Source organism: Erythranthe guttata, chromosome 6 (genome assembly GCF_056151865.1).
Source record: "Erythranthe guttata isolate IM_541 chromosome 6, IM_541, whole genome shotgun sequence".
NCBI classification, from domain to species: Eukaryota; Viridiplantae; Streptophyta; class Magnoliopsida; order Lamiales; family Phrymaceae; genus Erythranthe; species Erythranthe guttata.
Window position 1 is genome coordinate 9,266,168 of NC_142538.1, and position 13,255 is coordinate 9,279,422.

General features: G+C 36.8%; 2 protein-coding genes across 2 annotated transcripts; one reads left to right on the top strand and one right to left on the bottom strand.

Annotated features, from left to right (window-relative positions):
* Positions 1-3,654: 3,654 nt before the first annotated feature.
* On the top strand, positions 3,655-6,261 carry LOC105953609 (laccase-22). The gene is made up of 6 exons (XM_012977284.2): positions 3,655-3,797; positions 3,898-4,049; positions 4,138-4,382; positions 4,488-4,616; positions 4,937-5,863; positions 5,943-6,261. Exons 1-6 carry the CDS (start codon positions 3,705-3,707, stop codon positions 6,071-6,073), a joined length of 1,677 nt encoding a protein of 558 aa, XP_012832738.2. The 5' UTR covers positions 3,655-3,704; the 3' UTR covers positions 6,074-6,261.
* Positions 6,262-6,746: 485 nt separating this feature from the next.
* On the bottom strand, positions 6,747-10,829 carry LOC105953610 (coronatine-insensitive protein 1). Its single transcript, XM_012977285.2, has 3 exons — positions 10,112-10,829; positions 8,640-9,147; positions 6,747-7,850 (listed from the first exon to the last, which is right to left on the bottom strand). Exons 1-3 carry the CDS (start codon positions 10,645-10,647, stop codon positions 7,029-7,031), a joined length of 1,866 nt encoding a protein of 621 aa, XP_012832739.2. The 5' UTR covers positions 10,648-10,829; the 3' UTR covers positions 6,747-7,028.
* Positions 10,830-13,255: the final 2,426 nt, after the last annotated feature.

The following is a 13,255-nucleotide window of genomic DNA, read 5'->3' on the forward strand; positions in this document are numbered from 1 at the left end:
TTGAGACTGATAGTTACCAAGAGGCAATAAGTGGTAAAGACAAGAAAGTGGATATGCAATCTATGGAGAAGGAGATGAGCTTCTTGAGAAAGAACAACACATGGAGCATTATATTGTGCAGGAACCTAAGAACCAAAAGCTAGTGGGCTGCAGATGGATCATTAAGAGGAAAGAAGGGATACCTAGTGCTGAAGAGCCCATGTATATATATATCCAGGTTAGTGGAAAAGGGATTCACGCAAAGGGAGAGAGTGGATTACATATGCCAAATTCAGTTATCACTAATTCTTCTAAATTCTTCTAAAGTATGGCATATCTGAAGCTAAGACTTTTACTACTCAGTCACCTTAAATCAATGAAGACAAAGCTGAAATGGAGGAGATACCATATGCCAAATTCAGTCAGTTGGAAGTATGATGTACAAGACCTGACTTAGCATATGCATTGAGTATACATACTGAGTAAGTTTATGGGAAATCCAGGAAACAACCATTGGCAAGTTGTCAAATGTTTTTTGAAAAACATTGTTACAGTTGGGGTTGTGCTACGTACATTGCGAAGAATGAAGATGAAAGAGTTGTTACAAGGCTATGTTGATTGAGATTATGCTGGATGTTTGGACTCAAGTAAGTCACTTACTATGTTTGGAAAGCTTGTCTACAGAGAGTGGTTGCACTTAATTTCATGAGGCAAAATATATAACCAGAGTGAGGAATGAGGAAGTCATTGTACATTGTGATAACCAGAGTGCTCTTCACTTAATGAAGAATCCCATGTACCGAAAGATCAAAACATATTGACATTAATCTACACTTCATTAGAGATGTGGTGTTGAAAGCTCAAGTTAAGGTACAAAAAATTGGAAATGAGAATAACCCTTCTGATGCTTTGACAAAGATATTGCTAGTTACTGATTCAACTACTGTTTGGACTTAAAATCTGAATCAAAAACCTTTGAAATCCTTGATTGTTTGATGTGATTAGGATCAAATCAACCAAGTCATTAAATCATTTTATACAAAATGTTCGTATTATTGTATAAGAATTTTCTAGCAATTCAGCAAAATAAATCCAACCAAGCAAAGCAGATTCCAGAAACATATATAATTCAAACCAAACAAATTGACATATGCATTTTTCTTTGAATGTGGTAAATTGTCAACCAGCACATTCACTATCCTTGTCGGTCCAAGAACAAGAAATACATATACGAGTTGAGTTCCCCTGACATTTAGATATGTTCGTAGTAATTCTAATTTCTAAAAGAAATATTAGGGGATTTTACCCAATACATGACATTTTATCAGGATCATCGTGGAATAAATGAAGTAATGACATCAAATAAATATATACTTTATACATTTCATATAATTAAATATATCTAGCATGCATCTCTTACGAAATCGAAATTAGAGATTAAGGCTTACTTGAAACGCTTAAATCCAAGTATTACGAAGAATATCATACGTTCATCGAGATCACCATTTCACGAAGGAAACCGAAATTATAAGTTCTTGAAGTATCCTTGTCCTACGAACGATTACCTTTCCACGAGCACCTTGAATTCTTCAACTGTACTCGCTCCACGAACGATTGTCTTGCCACAGTCACGTTGAGCACTTCGTGCTGATAACGTGTTGTAAAATGGTCTATTTTACTAGCTATTTGGTTTGGTGATTGTGAAATATTGTAATGCGTAAGAGCGTAAATAACAAAAATGAAAATACAAATAAAGAGAAAGTAAATGAACAACAAATCCTTAAAGAGATAGTTGTGGGGTTTTTTTAGGGGAGGGGAGATTCTCATTTATATCGGTGTAAACCAGCGAGAAGTTACATAAGAGGAGTTACATGGGAAGTTACTTGCTACACACGTCATAGATAAAGTAATAGAATAGTCGGTAAGTTACACCGAATGGAAAGTTAATTAACTTCCTTCAATACGGCCACTAGTAGAAAATTTGCTTATTACTACGAATTTTTTTGCTACGGTAAGAAACCGTAATAAAAGGTATTTTTTAGTACGGAACTATTTTGAAGTCGTAGTAAATACTAGGATTTACCGTAGCAAAAGAATATTTGGTACGGCCATTTACCGTAGCAAAGCTTTTGTCACGCCTCTATATACTACGGGGCAAATTCGTTTCAAATGCATAGCAAAAACCTATTACTACGAATTTGATACATTTTGCTACGGGTAATGATTGTAGTGAAAAGCTATTTTTCTACTAGTGGGTTAAGATAGGAAAGCCCACATTAGACATATTATTTACTACAAATTATGTGTTTGCATGAATATTCATCACTCCATTGATATGAAGGGTAAGCATGGTTCAGTATGTCAAATTCTTAGTCTCATCACTCAATTAAAATCTGAGCAAGTGCACAGTCTTCATTTGTCGATAAGCGAAGTCTTTCCCCAAACAAGTTCGACGGCCAGCTGCCTGAAAAATCGAATCAAACCACCGTAATTTTACCATGGGTAAGCCACCATAGTATTTATATTTTTTGAATGGGGCAGTGATGTATATATGTAAATACTTGGACAATCAAATGCAACAAATTTGAAAGACGATTGGAGTTGAAAAAAGAAATTCCATTCTTGATCCATCTCGATCTCTGGTCTGAATTCTTCAGCATCAATGGACGCGCCAGATAAAGGTCGTTCGATAAATTGTGTAGGCCATGTAAATAAAATATATACAATCACCCCCTTCTCACTCTTCAGACAAGGTTGCATGAAGGTAATGCCGCCTTCAAGTGCTTGGTCGGTAATTATTTCGACGAAATCATTGACACTAACACTAGCTTTAGTATTTTCTAAAGAATTGATGAATTGTTTTTTCGACTTCTTCTTCTACATTTTGTTTTTTTGGATCACTGCATTCTTGCAAAGGCTATAAAAAATCAACCAAGAAAAAGTGCTTGATTCTTAGATTCTATTATTTTTTTTCCGTTTGTATGTCACAACGAAAAATCTTGTTAAGATTTCGATTTCGTTAAAGTTAAATTTTAGGAAACACAAACAAGCCCTTAATTATCTATGTTTTTTCGTAATTGTGAATTCGAGCTGATATACCTGATCCCTTTCGATTATAAGCTTGTTGCTTATAACTTCATCTAATCATCCATTAAGCATGTATTTTACCTTTAAATGAAAATTATTTCTCAACTAATAATTAATGAACTCTCTACATCTTCTAGATGACATTTGGTATTGTAAGCAGCCCTATGAGTTAGCTCTTATTACAATCACACTTGTTTTGGATAAGTTGTGTTGTCTTCTTTGAGGTTGATTGCAAAACAATTTAAAGTATGACTAGAAACTAAAAATCCGTACACACACACACACACACACACACAAAAAAACGAAAATTAGTAATCGACTAACTACGAAAGCAGCTACAGAAGAAGAGTTATTGTCTGAAAGATGAGTATACAGAGGATATGTAGCTTTCGGAATGCTGCTTCTTCTCATAATCGTTGCCATTTTCCGTTGAAAAAAATGACAACAGTACCCTTCTTAAGCAAATCAGTAACTACTTTATGTAATATACAAGAAAACTTGCATGGCTATTTCCTTCTTTCCACCTAACCCAAGTACAACGACACATCATCAAATGTATATATATATATATATGTAATGTCCGAAAGTACAGGCAATTTACGATTAAGAATTAAAAAACAAAAAGACTTAATTACACGATGGTGTTCCGTTTTCTAGTTATGATGCTCGTCGCAGCTTTATTATGGAAATCTTCGCTCGTTGAGTCAAGAATTCGGCACTACAAATTCACCGTAAGTACATTAATCGATAACCGTGTTTATTATTGATTTAATTTCAAGAATGATAGATACAAAAACTGTCATTGGCACAATATATTTTTTCTATGTGCAGGTGGTAAAGAAAAACACTAGCAAGCTATGTGCAAGCAAACCCATAATCACGGTAAACGGGAAGTTTCCGGGACCCACTCTGTACGCAAGGGAAGACGATACCGTGGTTGTGAGGGTCGTTAATCACGTTAAAGACAATGTTACAATCCACTGGTCCGATTAACTAACAACCTTAACTTTTCTTTTTTAAATGAGTTGTTTATAGCTTAACATCTTAGTTTGCTATATATATGTATATTAGGCACGGAATTAGACAGTTGCGGACCGGTTGGGCCGATGGGCCAGCATATATAACCCAATGCCCGATTCAGACGGGTCAGAGCTATATTTACAACTTTACCCTCACGGGGCAGAGGGGAACACTTTTATGGCATGCGCATATAAACTGGCAAAGAGCAACCGTGCATGGCGCTATCGTCATTTTGCCCAAACGCGGTGTTCCTTATCCGTTTCCTAAACCCGACAAGGAAGAGATAATCGTATTTGGTTAGTAATTAGACTTAATCCAATTTATTTATATATATATGTATGCAGAATAGTTTTCGCTAGGATTTGAATTTTTCGTAAACCGTTACTAGTGTATATATATAGGAGAATGGTGGAAGTCGGATGTGGAGATGGTGATCAACCAGGCTATGAAATTAGGACAGCCGCCTAACGTGTCTGACGCACACACAATCAACGGACAAACGGGACCCGCTCCTAATTGCTCTTCTAAGGGTAAGGGTAGACCAAATGATCGACTTTTCTCTTCTTCTCTTTTTCGTGTATCGAAGAAATGCTTCTTTGTTGCTGTTAGAACACAGAAGTAGGATAATCCAGAATTCAATCTGACAGAATAACCAAACAGTAATATTATAGAATAGTCAGTCAAAATAGACAGAGATATAATACTGAATCAACTGACTCTATCATATGGAGTTGGGATAAAACTCTAAACTATGTACTAAATTCCACATAAATCTACTAACATAGAAAATAATTACCTAATAGAATAGATTCATGAACTTGAAGAACAAAACGTACTCTCTCTCTCTCAGGCTACACTCTGCACGTCGAAAGTGGGAAGACGTACCTGCTGCGCATAGTCAACGCAGCGGTCAACGAAGAGCTCTTCTTCAAAATCGCGGGCCACCAAATGACGATCGTCGAGGTCGACGCCACCTACACAAAACCCTTCAGAACGGACACAATATTCATCGGGCCGGGCCAAACCACAAACGCCCTCCTAAAAGCCGATCGAAAAATCGGAAATTACCAAATCGCCATCTCCCCCTTCATGGACACCATAGTGGCCACCGACAGCCAAACCGCGACCGCAACACTACGCTACAACGGAACTTTATCCGCCTCCGCCTCTTCCCCAACGACCCTAACCACAATGCCCTCGAAGAACGCAACAAAAGTAACAACAAACTTCATGGACTCGCTCAGAAGCCTCAATTCAAGAAAATATCCGGCCAATATACCGAAAAACATCGATCATTCGCTCTTGTTAGCAATAGGCGTTGGAGTGAACCCGTGCGGTACATGTGTCAACGGGAGCCGAGTGGTGGCCGATATAAACAACGTGACCTTTGTTATGCCCACCACGGCGATCCTTCAAGCGCATTATTACAACGTAAGCGGAGTGTACACAGATGATTTCCCGGGAAATCCGCCCGTTCCTTACAACTACACGGGAAGCCCACCGACGAACATGCAGACAACAAACGGGACGAAAGTGTATAGATTGGGCTATAATTCGACGGTTCAGATTGTTTTGCAGGGGACGGCTATAATAGCACCCGAGAGCCATCCGACGCACTTGCATGGATTTAACTTCTACGTTGTGGGGAAAGGGATAGGGAATTACGATCCTAAAAATGATCCGAAAAGTTTCAATCTCGTCGATCCGATTGAGCGGAACACGATAAGTGTACCGACAGGTGGATGGACAGCCATAAGATTCAGGGCAGACAATCCAGGTAACTAAAATAATATATTCGACTTTTGATTAGCTGTTTGTTCTTCTTAGTACCATAAAGAACATATATGTTTTTGCAGGGGTTTGGTTTTTGCACTGTCATTTGGAAATACATACAACTTGGGGTCTAAAGATGGCATTTGTAGTGGAAAATGGAAAAGGTCCAAATCAGTCAATCTTACCTCCTCCTTCTGATCTTCCTAAATGTTGACCACCAGTAGTTAAACACACACACACACACACACACGTTTAATTCCATTTTCTTTGTGATTTAGTACAAGATTTTATTTATACATATATATTTGTTCATTCTTGTTGCAAGAATGCAGCTTGTAATTTTATTTGTAGACCTCTCAGAGGAATAGACTTGTGAATAAAGTTTGGACTACAATTTGTCAATTTGGCCTCAATCATTGTAAGATTTGTTGTTTTCCCCCCTTAAATTACAGAAGAAACTCGTTTGAATAATAATTTCTTTCGGTCTCGACACCTGTATTAATTTGGAGATTTAATTGGATTGTTTCGACCCAAAGATTTCAAGTTTTTTGTCAGAATCCCAGTTAATATCACTAGTAGAAAAATGGTATTTTTACAATTTTTTTTTTGCTAAGGTAAAGAGCCATAACAAAAGGTACCTTTTACTACGAAACAATCTTTACCGTAGCAAAAAAGTATTTGCGACAACCATCTACCATAACAAAGTTTTTGGCACACCCGTATATGCAACGGGGCAAATTCGTAGCAATGTGTAGCAAAAACATTTTTACTACGAATTTGAGACTTTTTGCTGATATTAATGATCGTAGTAAAAATCCATTTTTCTACTAGTTTATCCAGTAAAAGGCAAGCTACTAAAAACTTATATAACGACTTGCAGATATCTACAGCAAAATAATACATATGTAAACTGAATTATACAGCAATGAAATTCACTTACATTTGCCCATAATTTCGGTTATTACAAAACATGTTCACTACAATAAATGACCAAATTCCACCGAATTACGCACTTAAGTTCAATACGAAATCCTCGAAACACTTCAGTCCCAAGAAACATTATTAACCCACAAAACCAACGAGCGTACATGAAAAATCTCGGGATAGAAACGAAAACCAAAAAGCTATTAATGAATATTATTACCTTGAAAGATCCCTTTTTTGCAAGTCTACGGATTCCTAAAAGCACTAGGATCGAACATCCTTACAGAATTGGGAAAATCATTTCTTTCACCGGCAAGCGAATAGTAGGCGAGTATATGAGCATGATCCTCAGCAATTGCTAGGGTTCCTCTCTCATCATCATGAACAAAATGTCGTCTAGCAGGTATCAACTCAATATTCCAATTAGCCCTAACCATGGTTAAAAGATCTCGCCCATCTCCACACGCATTATATCCTTGCACCCACAAGTACCGTAGAGAAGTCAACCCTAGTACAGCCATAGCCAAAGCTCTCTCACTGAAACAACAGCCCCTCATTTCCAGCTTTTGGAGGCTAGGGCACCCTTTTGAGAACTCGATTATACCTTTATCGGACTCACCGACATAACCAAGAAGCATCCATCTTATTTTTGGGCTGTACTGCCCTATGTAACTCAGCCCCACATCTGTTAGCCCCCCTGGGCGGAGATACAAAGCAAACCTCCGAAGCTTATCGCAGCCTTTTAAGAGAGATCGAACTCCGTTGTCGAGGGGCAAATCTGTAATCCGTTCCTCTCGGTCGAGTAAGACCAGCCGAAAGTCTGATAAGTTTTTCGAGTATGCGCCGATGCATTCCAAGGCTGAGTTTGTAATATCGGAGACGTATACAGCTAAGTATTCCAGTTCGAGGCAGTTTTGGGATAATGCGATCAATCCTCTCTGTGTGACCATGCCTTCTACATCTTCCATCTCTTGTTCGTCAGCTCCTCGCTCTATCCTAAGTCTTTTTATTCCCTTGCAAAACTGAGCAAGAACTTCTAGTCCTCTGTCTCCAATAACATTTCTTGCCTGTTGCATAAAGATTGAAATACATTCAACATCACATTACTCGAAAAGTCTATTTATTCTATTCATTTAGGAGGGAGAAAAAAAACCAGGAATATTACATTAACGACATTATCTGAAAGTTTTGAAGTTGTCTGCTATACTTTACGATGACACTACAGTCAATCAAATCTTGTTTATCGACAAAACTATAGGACAAACTAAAAGGCTAGGCTTTTACGACTGGGCAGCAAGGAAAATCATACTAGATTATTAGACCTAGTAATTTGCATCTTTATTTAACTCAACAAGTCATACTTGGCAATAGTTAACTATCTGCCTTCCTTCGTACTGTACTGTATCAACTGTTCTCCTAACGAGGGTTTGTGTACTGTATCTACTGGTTCATCATGGACTGAATAGAGACAATTTAATATGTCTGTTGCATTGTAAGAATTTATGGAAAAGGATGGTAAAACTTGATTGATATTAAAGTAGCCAATACAAGTATTGCATGTGCACCTAAGTTTGCGTGAGGTCCTCAACCAATAATCAGGAGATGAGTGTGGACTCGGAAAAGTACATTGACCAAAAAGAAAGGTAAGCTAGCTAGACAACACAAAGTCAATGAGATTATCATTCATGTCCGAAACATTTTATACATGGATTAAACAAACAAAAACTCTAAATAATTTAAAAGTTTAACAGTGAACCCCCCATCTTTGGAACCAATTATACAAGATTTAGAGCACATAAAATCACTCATCTGCAGGAGGGAAAGGCGTATATGTAATAACAACATAGGTAAATTACCTCAAGAAATTCCAAGTTTGGACATCTTTTAAGTAACTCGCAGTGGTCTTCAGTGCCAAGCAGAGAATAAAGGAGATCCAATTTTTTAAGCTTTGAAGCAACAGGATAAATGACGGGCATTTCTGCTTTTCCCATATAAGTAAGACCCAAGCCGCACAGTTTCGGTGGGAATGCAACACCAGCATACGGTTCAAATGGATCACTAAAAACACCTTCATTAGTTTGTTGGAGAGGCAAACTGAAAGAGCCGCCGCCAAACTCTTCCAATGAAGATGCAGCTCGGAAAAATCCAACGAGGTAAGAAATATCACAATCACTAATCTTCACTGATACCAAAGATTTGCATCTGCTTGCTATAAGTTCAATATCTCCAGGTTTGACTTGCGTTAGTTCAGTCATGTAAAAGTTCAAATTTTCAAGAACTGAATTGTTTGAAGCAAGCTCATGCAGCCACTCCTTGTCTTTCTCAACTAACATGCTTTCTTCCATATAGAGTGTTCTCAAATTCCTACAAAATAAAAATTTAAGTTTGAGAAACCCAAAAGAATCGATATAATAACAAGATTGACTTTGTAGTGTCGAACTGAAAGTGATAAATATCATCAATACAATTGTATGTTATAAGGGAGTAAACTAGATGCATAAGTGTTCAAATACAGGTAATATATTAAAATATTGATTGAGGTACTTGAGTTTATAAGTTAACAATGATACAAGTTCTTTTGCTACTTCCACAGTAATAACGCAGTTCCTAGTCTTTCGATTCAACTTAAAATCCCAATTTTGACTACCTTCCACACTAAAAGCTCCTAGCCTGTATTTTTTTTTCTTTTACTACCAAGAATAAATCAGTTTTCTACGGATTTTCTTTCAGAAGAATTCCGAATGGTGTTTTTGCATCATACGTTTCACTTGAATACAACCTTACTCAAAACAATTGACCAATATATGTTAATTCCTTAAATATTAAATTATTATTTAACCCGAAAATCTGAATGATCTTGTGCAACAGAAGTGCATACTTTGTAGAGATCACATCTCATACTTAAAGACACATATGAATGAGCAATTATATCATGTGAAGGTGATCGACACCATATTTTGCACTAGTTATTTAGTTATTTGTCGTCATTTCGTTCAAATAACATCAAGTACGTGCCCTATGTACGGATGTTCAATTTGTCGTTGTGCATTACTCTTCCGCAAACAAAAGCTTATAATCTTTCATGACATATGCCCATCCATCAAGACTCTCGAATAATTTTTGCCATTTAGACACATGAAAGCATCACTTCCACTCTAAATAACGTAAACTAAAAGGGGAAAACAAATGAACTGCGAAGTGTAGTACACATAATCAACAAGAAGAAACAACACAAAATTCAAACCCACAGTAAACAATATTGAAGATCAAACAGGTCAGAGATCAACAAGAAAAAAGAACAAATAAAAAATTTCCGTTTTCGTTTTACCTGCATAAGCGTCCGATATGCAGCAGCCCATCCGTAGAGAAACCCGAACACTTGTCGAGCTTCAAAACCTCCAGAGATTTACCAGTTCTTGAGTAGGCTAGCCTCTCGAGATCTGCATCCGACACAATCATCCTCCTAAAATGGAGCGCCTTCATCTTCGGGAAGGAGCCGATGGCGACTTCATTCAGCCACGGCGCAACATAGCCGCCCCAATTTTCATCAATTAGGTTAAACATGGCGGCGCGTGGCTTGCCTTTGAGCTTGAGGGACTCGAGCTGGGGGAACCGGCGTGAGAGAATCTGAGGAGTGACGGAGTAGCAGAAGGCGATGGTCACGTGCGCGCGGGTTATGGCGTCGATCGCGTACCACCGCTTGCACACCTGCGACGCGGCGGCCCGATCGCGCGGGTCGTTGACGTAAGGGATGACGCACTCCCATACGGTGTCGTATGGGCCGCTACTGCTACTGCTTCCAGTACCACTGCTGCTGCTTCCCTCCGTACAGTTGATCTTCTTCTTCGAATTCGTTTCTTCCATTAATGGGGAATTTGCAAGAAATCGTTTTGGGGTTTTCTTCGTAGAGAAATGAAAATGACGTCACAATGAATCAGTTAATTCATACAATTTTAATATCTATACAGGCCTCCCCACCCTTTTTATCAATCCCACTCCACACATTTTTTTTCAAAGAGGACTTGATAAACGCAGTACTATTTTTACAAATACCGTTCGCATTAATTCACTCTTTATTCTCCTTTACCTCTTTATTATTAGAAAAAAAAAATTTGTATATTAGAAATCATTCCCATACCTATTTTCTTAGAGTGACTTACAAAGGAAAATGAGTGTTCGTCCAATGAATGCATCGGATGACGATCAAGATCCACAATATAATTAGGTAAAATATGTTCGTTTTTATTTTATACATAAGAACATAAATAACGAGAGTGAAAATATACAGACAAAGTAACAAAACAAGAGAAACAATTCGTAGAGAGATAAAATGGGATAATGGATAATTTACACCTAGTTGGAAGTTAATTAATTTCATTCAATATGGTTAAGAGGTTTATTTAAGAGTGGTGTTATTTCCACCTCCAAAGTATCTCAATTCAACCCAAAAATTATAGAATGTCGTAAATACCCCTCAAATTTATAATTCACCATCCTTTCTTATACTCACTTAATCCTCATGTGTTTTAAGTTATTTCTATTTTATTTTATTAATTTATTTTATTTTTTAAATTTCTTTGCAAGGAAATATTTAAAATTCCATATCAAATGACCTACAGATTATGTATTTTTGCTTTTTAGGAAAGAAATTATATTAATCCAAACTAGCCAACTCTGGAGGAAGTTCAGGACCTTTCATATAAACAATCTTAATTTATTTCTCAAAAAATGTGAATTCCTGCTCTTTTTTACCTTAGAAAATGTTTTTCTCTAACGAAAGTACTATTCACGAGAGGGAGAGATTTTCAATGAAAATTGTGAGGTTTTTTTTTTAAATTTTAATTAGTTTGGTGGTAGATTAGTTTATAATTTTTAAAAAAAATATAGGTGAAAGAAGAAGAAAGGGGTAAAATGGAAAATATATTTAATTTGGTGTAAAAATAAGATATTTGAGGATGGAAATAACATGTCTCTTATTTAATGCTACACCGTGTAGATCTGTACCATTCATATACACACTAACTAGGGGTGAGGAAAAAAAATCCGAAAACCGAAAAACCGGACCGAAAACCGAAAAACCGACCCGAAGTATGCCGTCCCGAAGCAAGAACCGCATATACGGTTTTTTATTTCCGCCGAACCGAAATTTTCGGTTCACACTCGGTTTTTCAAGTGGTTAACCGAGCCGATGTACCGAACCGACCCGAAACGACGTCGTTTTGATAGGGCCTAATATATATTCCTGATTTTTTTTTTCTCTGAATTTTAATGTGCCCTAGCCCAATAACCAGCCCCAGCCCAATAACCCGCCCCAACTCGTTTCTTTTTGGGCTTTGTTGGTTCCAAATGGGCTGAATTATTTTTAGGATATTTTGGGCTTATTTAGATTTATTTTAGAGAAAAAAAAGGGCTGAAAACCGACCCGAAAACCGGAACCGTTAAGAAACCGAACCGAAAATTTAGGAACCGAAAAAAAACCGAAACCGAAAAAAAAAACCGAAAAACCGAGTAGAACCGAACCGACATGAACCGACCGGTTTGGTTTTTGGTTCTTCGTGAACCGACCATTTCGGTTCCAGGTTCGGTTTGAGGCCAAAACCGACCCGATCCGAGCCGATCTCACCCCTAACACTAACACACACACATTAGTGTGGGTAGATCAATGATAAAAAATTATCCCGTGTAGTCTTCACGGGGTGTAGCATAAAAAAAAAAACTATGGTTAAGATAAAAAAAAAAAAAAAAAAAAAAAAAAAAAAAAAAAAAAAACCCACATTATACATATTATTTACAACACGAAAATAGCATAAATTCATTATTTATTTATTTTTAATTCGAGATATTCATAATTCACGAATCGTAAAAATATAAAATTTACCTCAAATATGCTATCGTATGAGTCGAAAATTAGCGTTCCACGGAGTTTGACGAAAAGAAAAGTTTTAAATATGAAAAAATAATAAATATTGGAATTACTCTATGACCTATCAGTTTTTACTATGTAAGTATCATTTCGGATAAAATAATGCTATCTTTAATTAATTAAATGTAATGTGTAGTTGTATCAACATTAGTAACATTCAATAATTGTTTAAATAAAAGAAAAATGAATTAAAAAAAATGACAGTGTTTCGTAAATTTCCCTAAACTAGTACTCTAGTCTCGAGTAATTTTACCCCATAACTTTTTTGTTCTTTTTTTTTTCCTACAAATATCTATGTGATGTAAGACGAGAAAATTGTAATTTTACGAGCAATTCTGACCGAGAGAATCGCAAAAGTAAAGAGCCCATCTGCAAATACGACGACTCCCTTATCAGAAATCAGATGATGCCTTTCGTATTTTACAACTTGCTGATCATCGAACGTATAAAAGCACCTAAACACATTTTCCAAAAAAGTAACTAACGCTACAAAAGCATAACCAAAGTAAAGGAGAGAGATCATACTTTTGAAAAAAATACGAAATCGAA

Bases quoted from the DNA above. Each gene is read 5' to 3' on its own strand.
- LOC105953609 (XM_012977284.2), top strand. From the start codon at position 3,705: ATGGTGTTCCGTTTTCTAGTTATGATGCTCGTCGCAGCTTTATTATGG. The intron at 3,798-3,897 runs GTAAGTACATTA...TTCTATGTGCAG, and splicing joins TTCGGCACTACAAATTCACC to GTGGTAAAGAAAAACACTAG. The intron at 4,617-4,936 runs GTAAGGGTAGAC...TCTCTCTCTCAG, and splicing joins TCCTAATTGCTCTTCTAAGG to GCTACACTCTGCACGTCGAA.
- LOC105953610 (XM_012977285.2), bottom strand. From the start codon at position 10,647: ATGGAAGAAACGAATTCGAAGAAGAAGATCAACTGTACGGAGGGAAGC. The intron at 9,148-10,111 runs GTAAAACGAAAA...TTTATTTTGTAG, and splicing joins CATATCGGACGCTTATGCAG to GAATTTGAGAACACTCTATA. The intron at 7,851-8,639 runs GTAATTTACCTA...TTTATGCAACAG, and splicing joins CAAACTTGGAATTTCTTGAG to GCAAGAAATGTTATTGGAGA.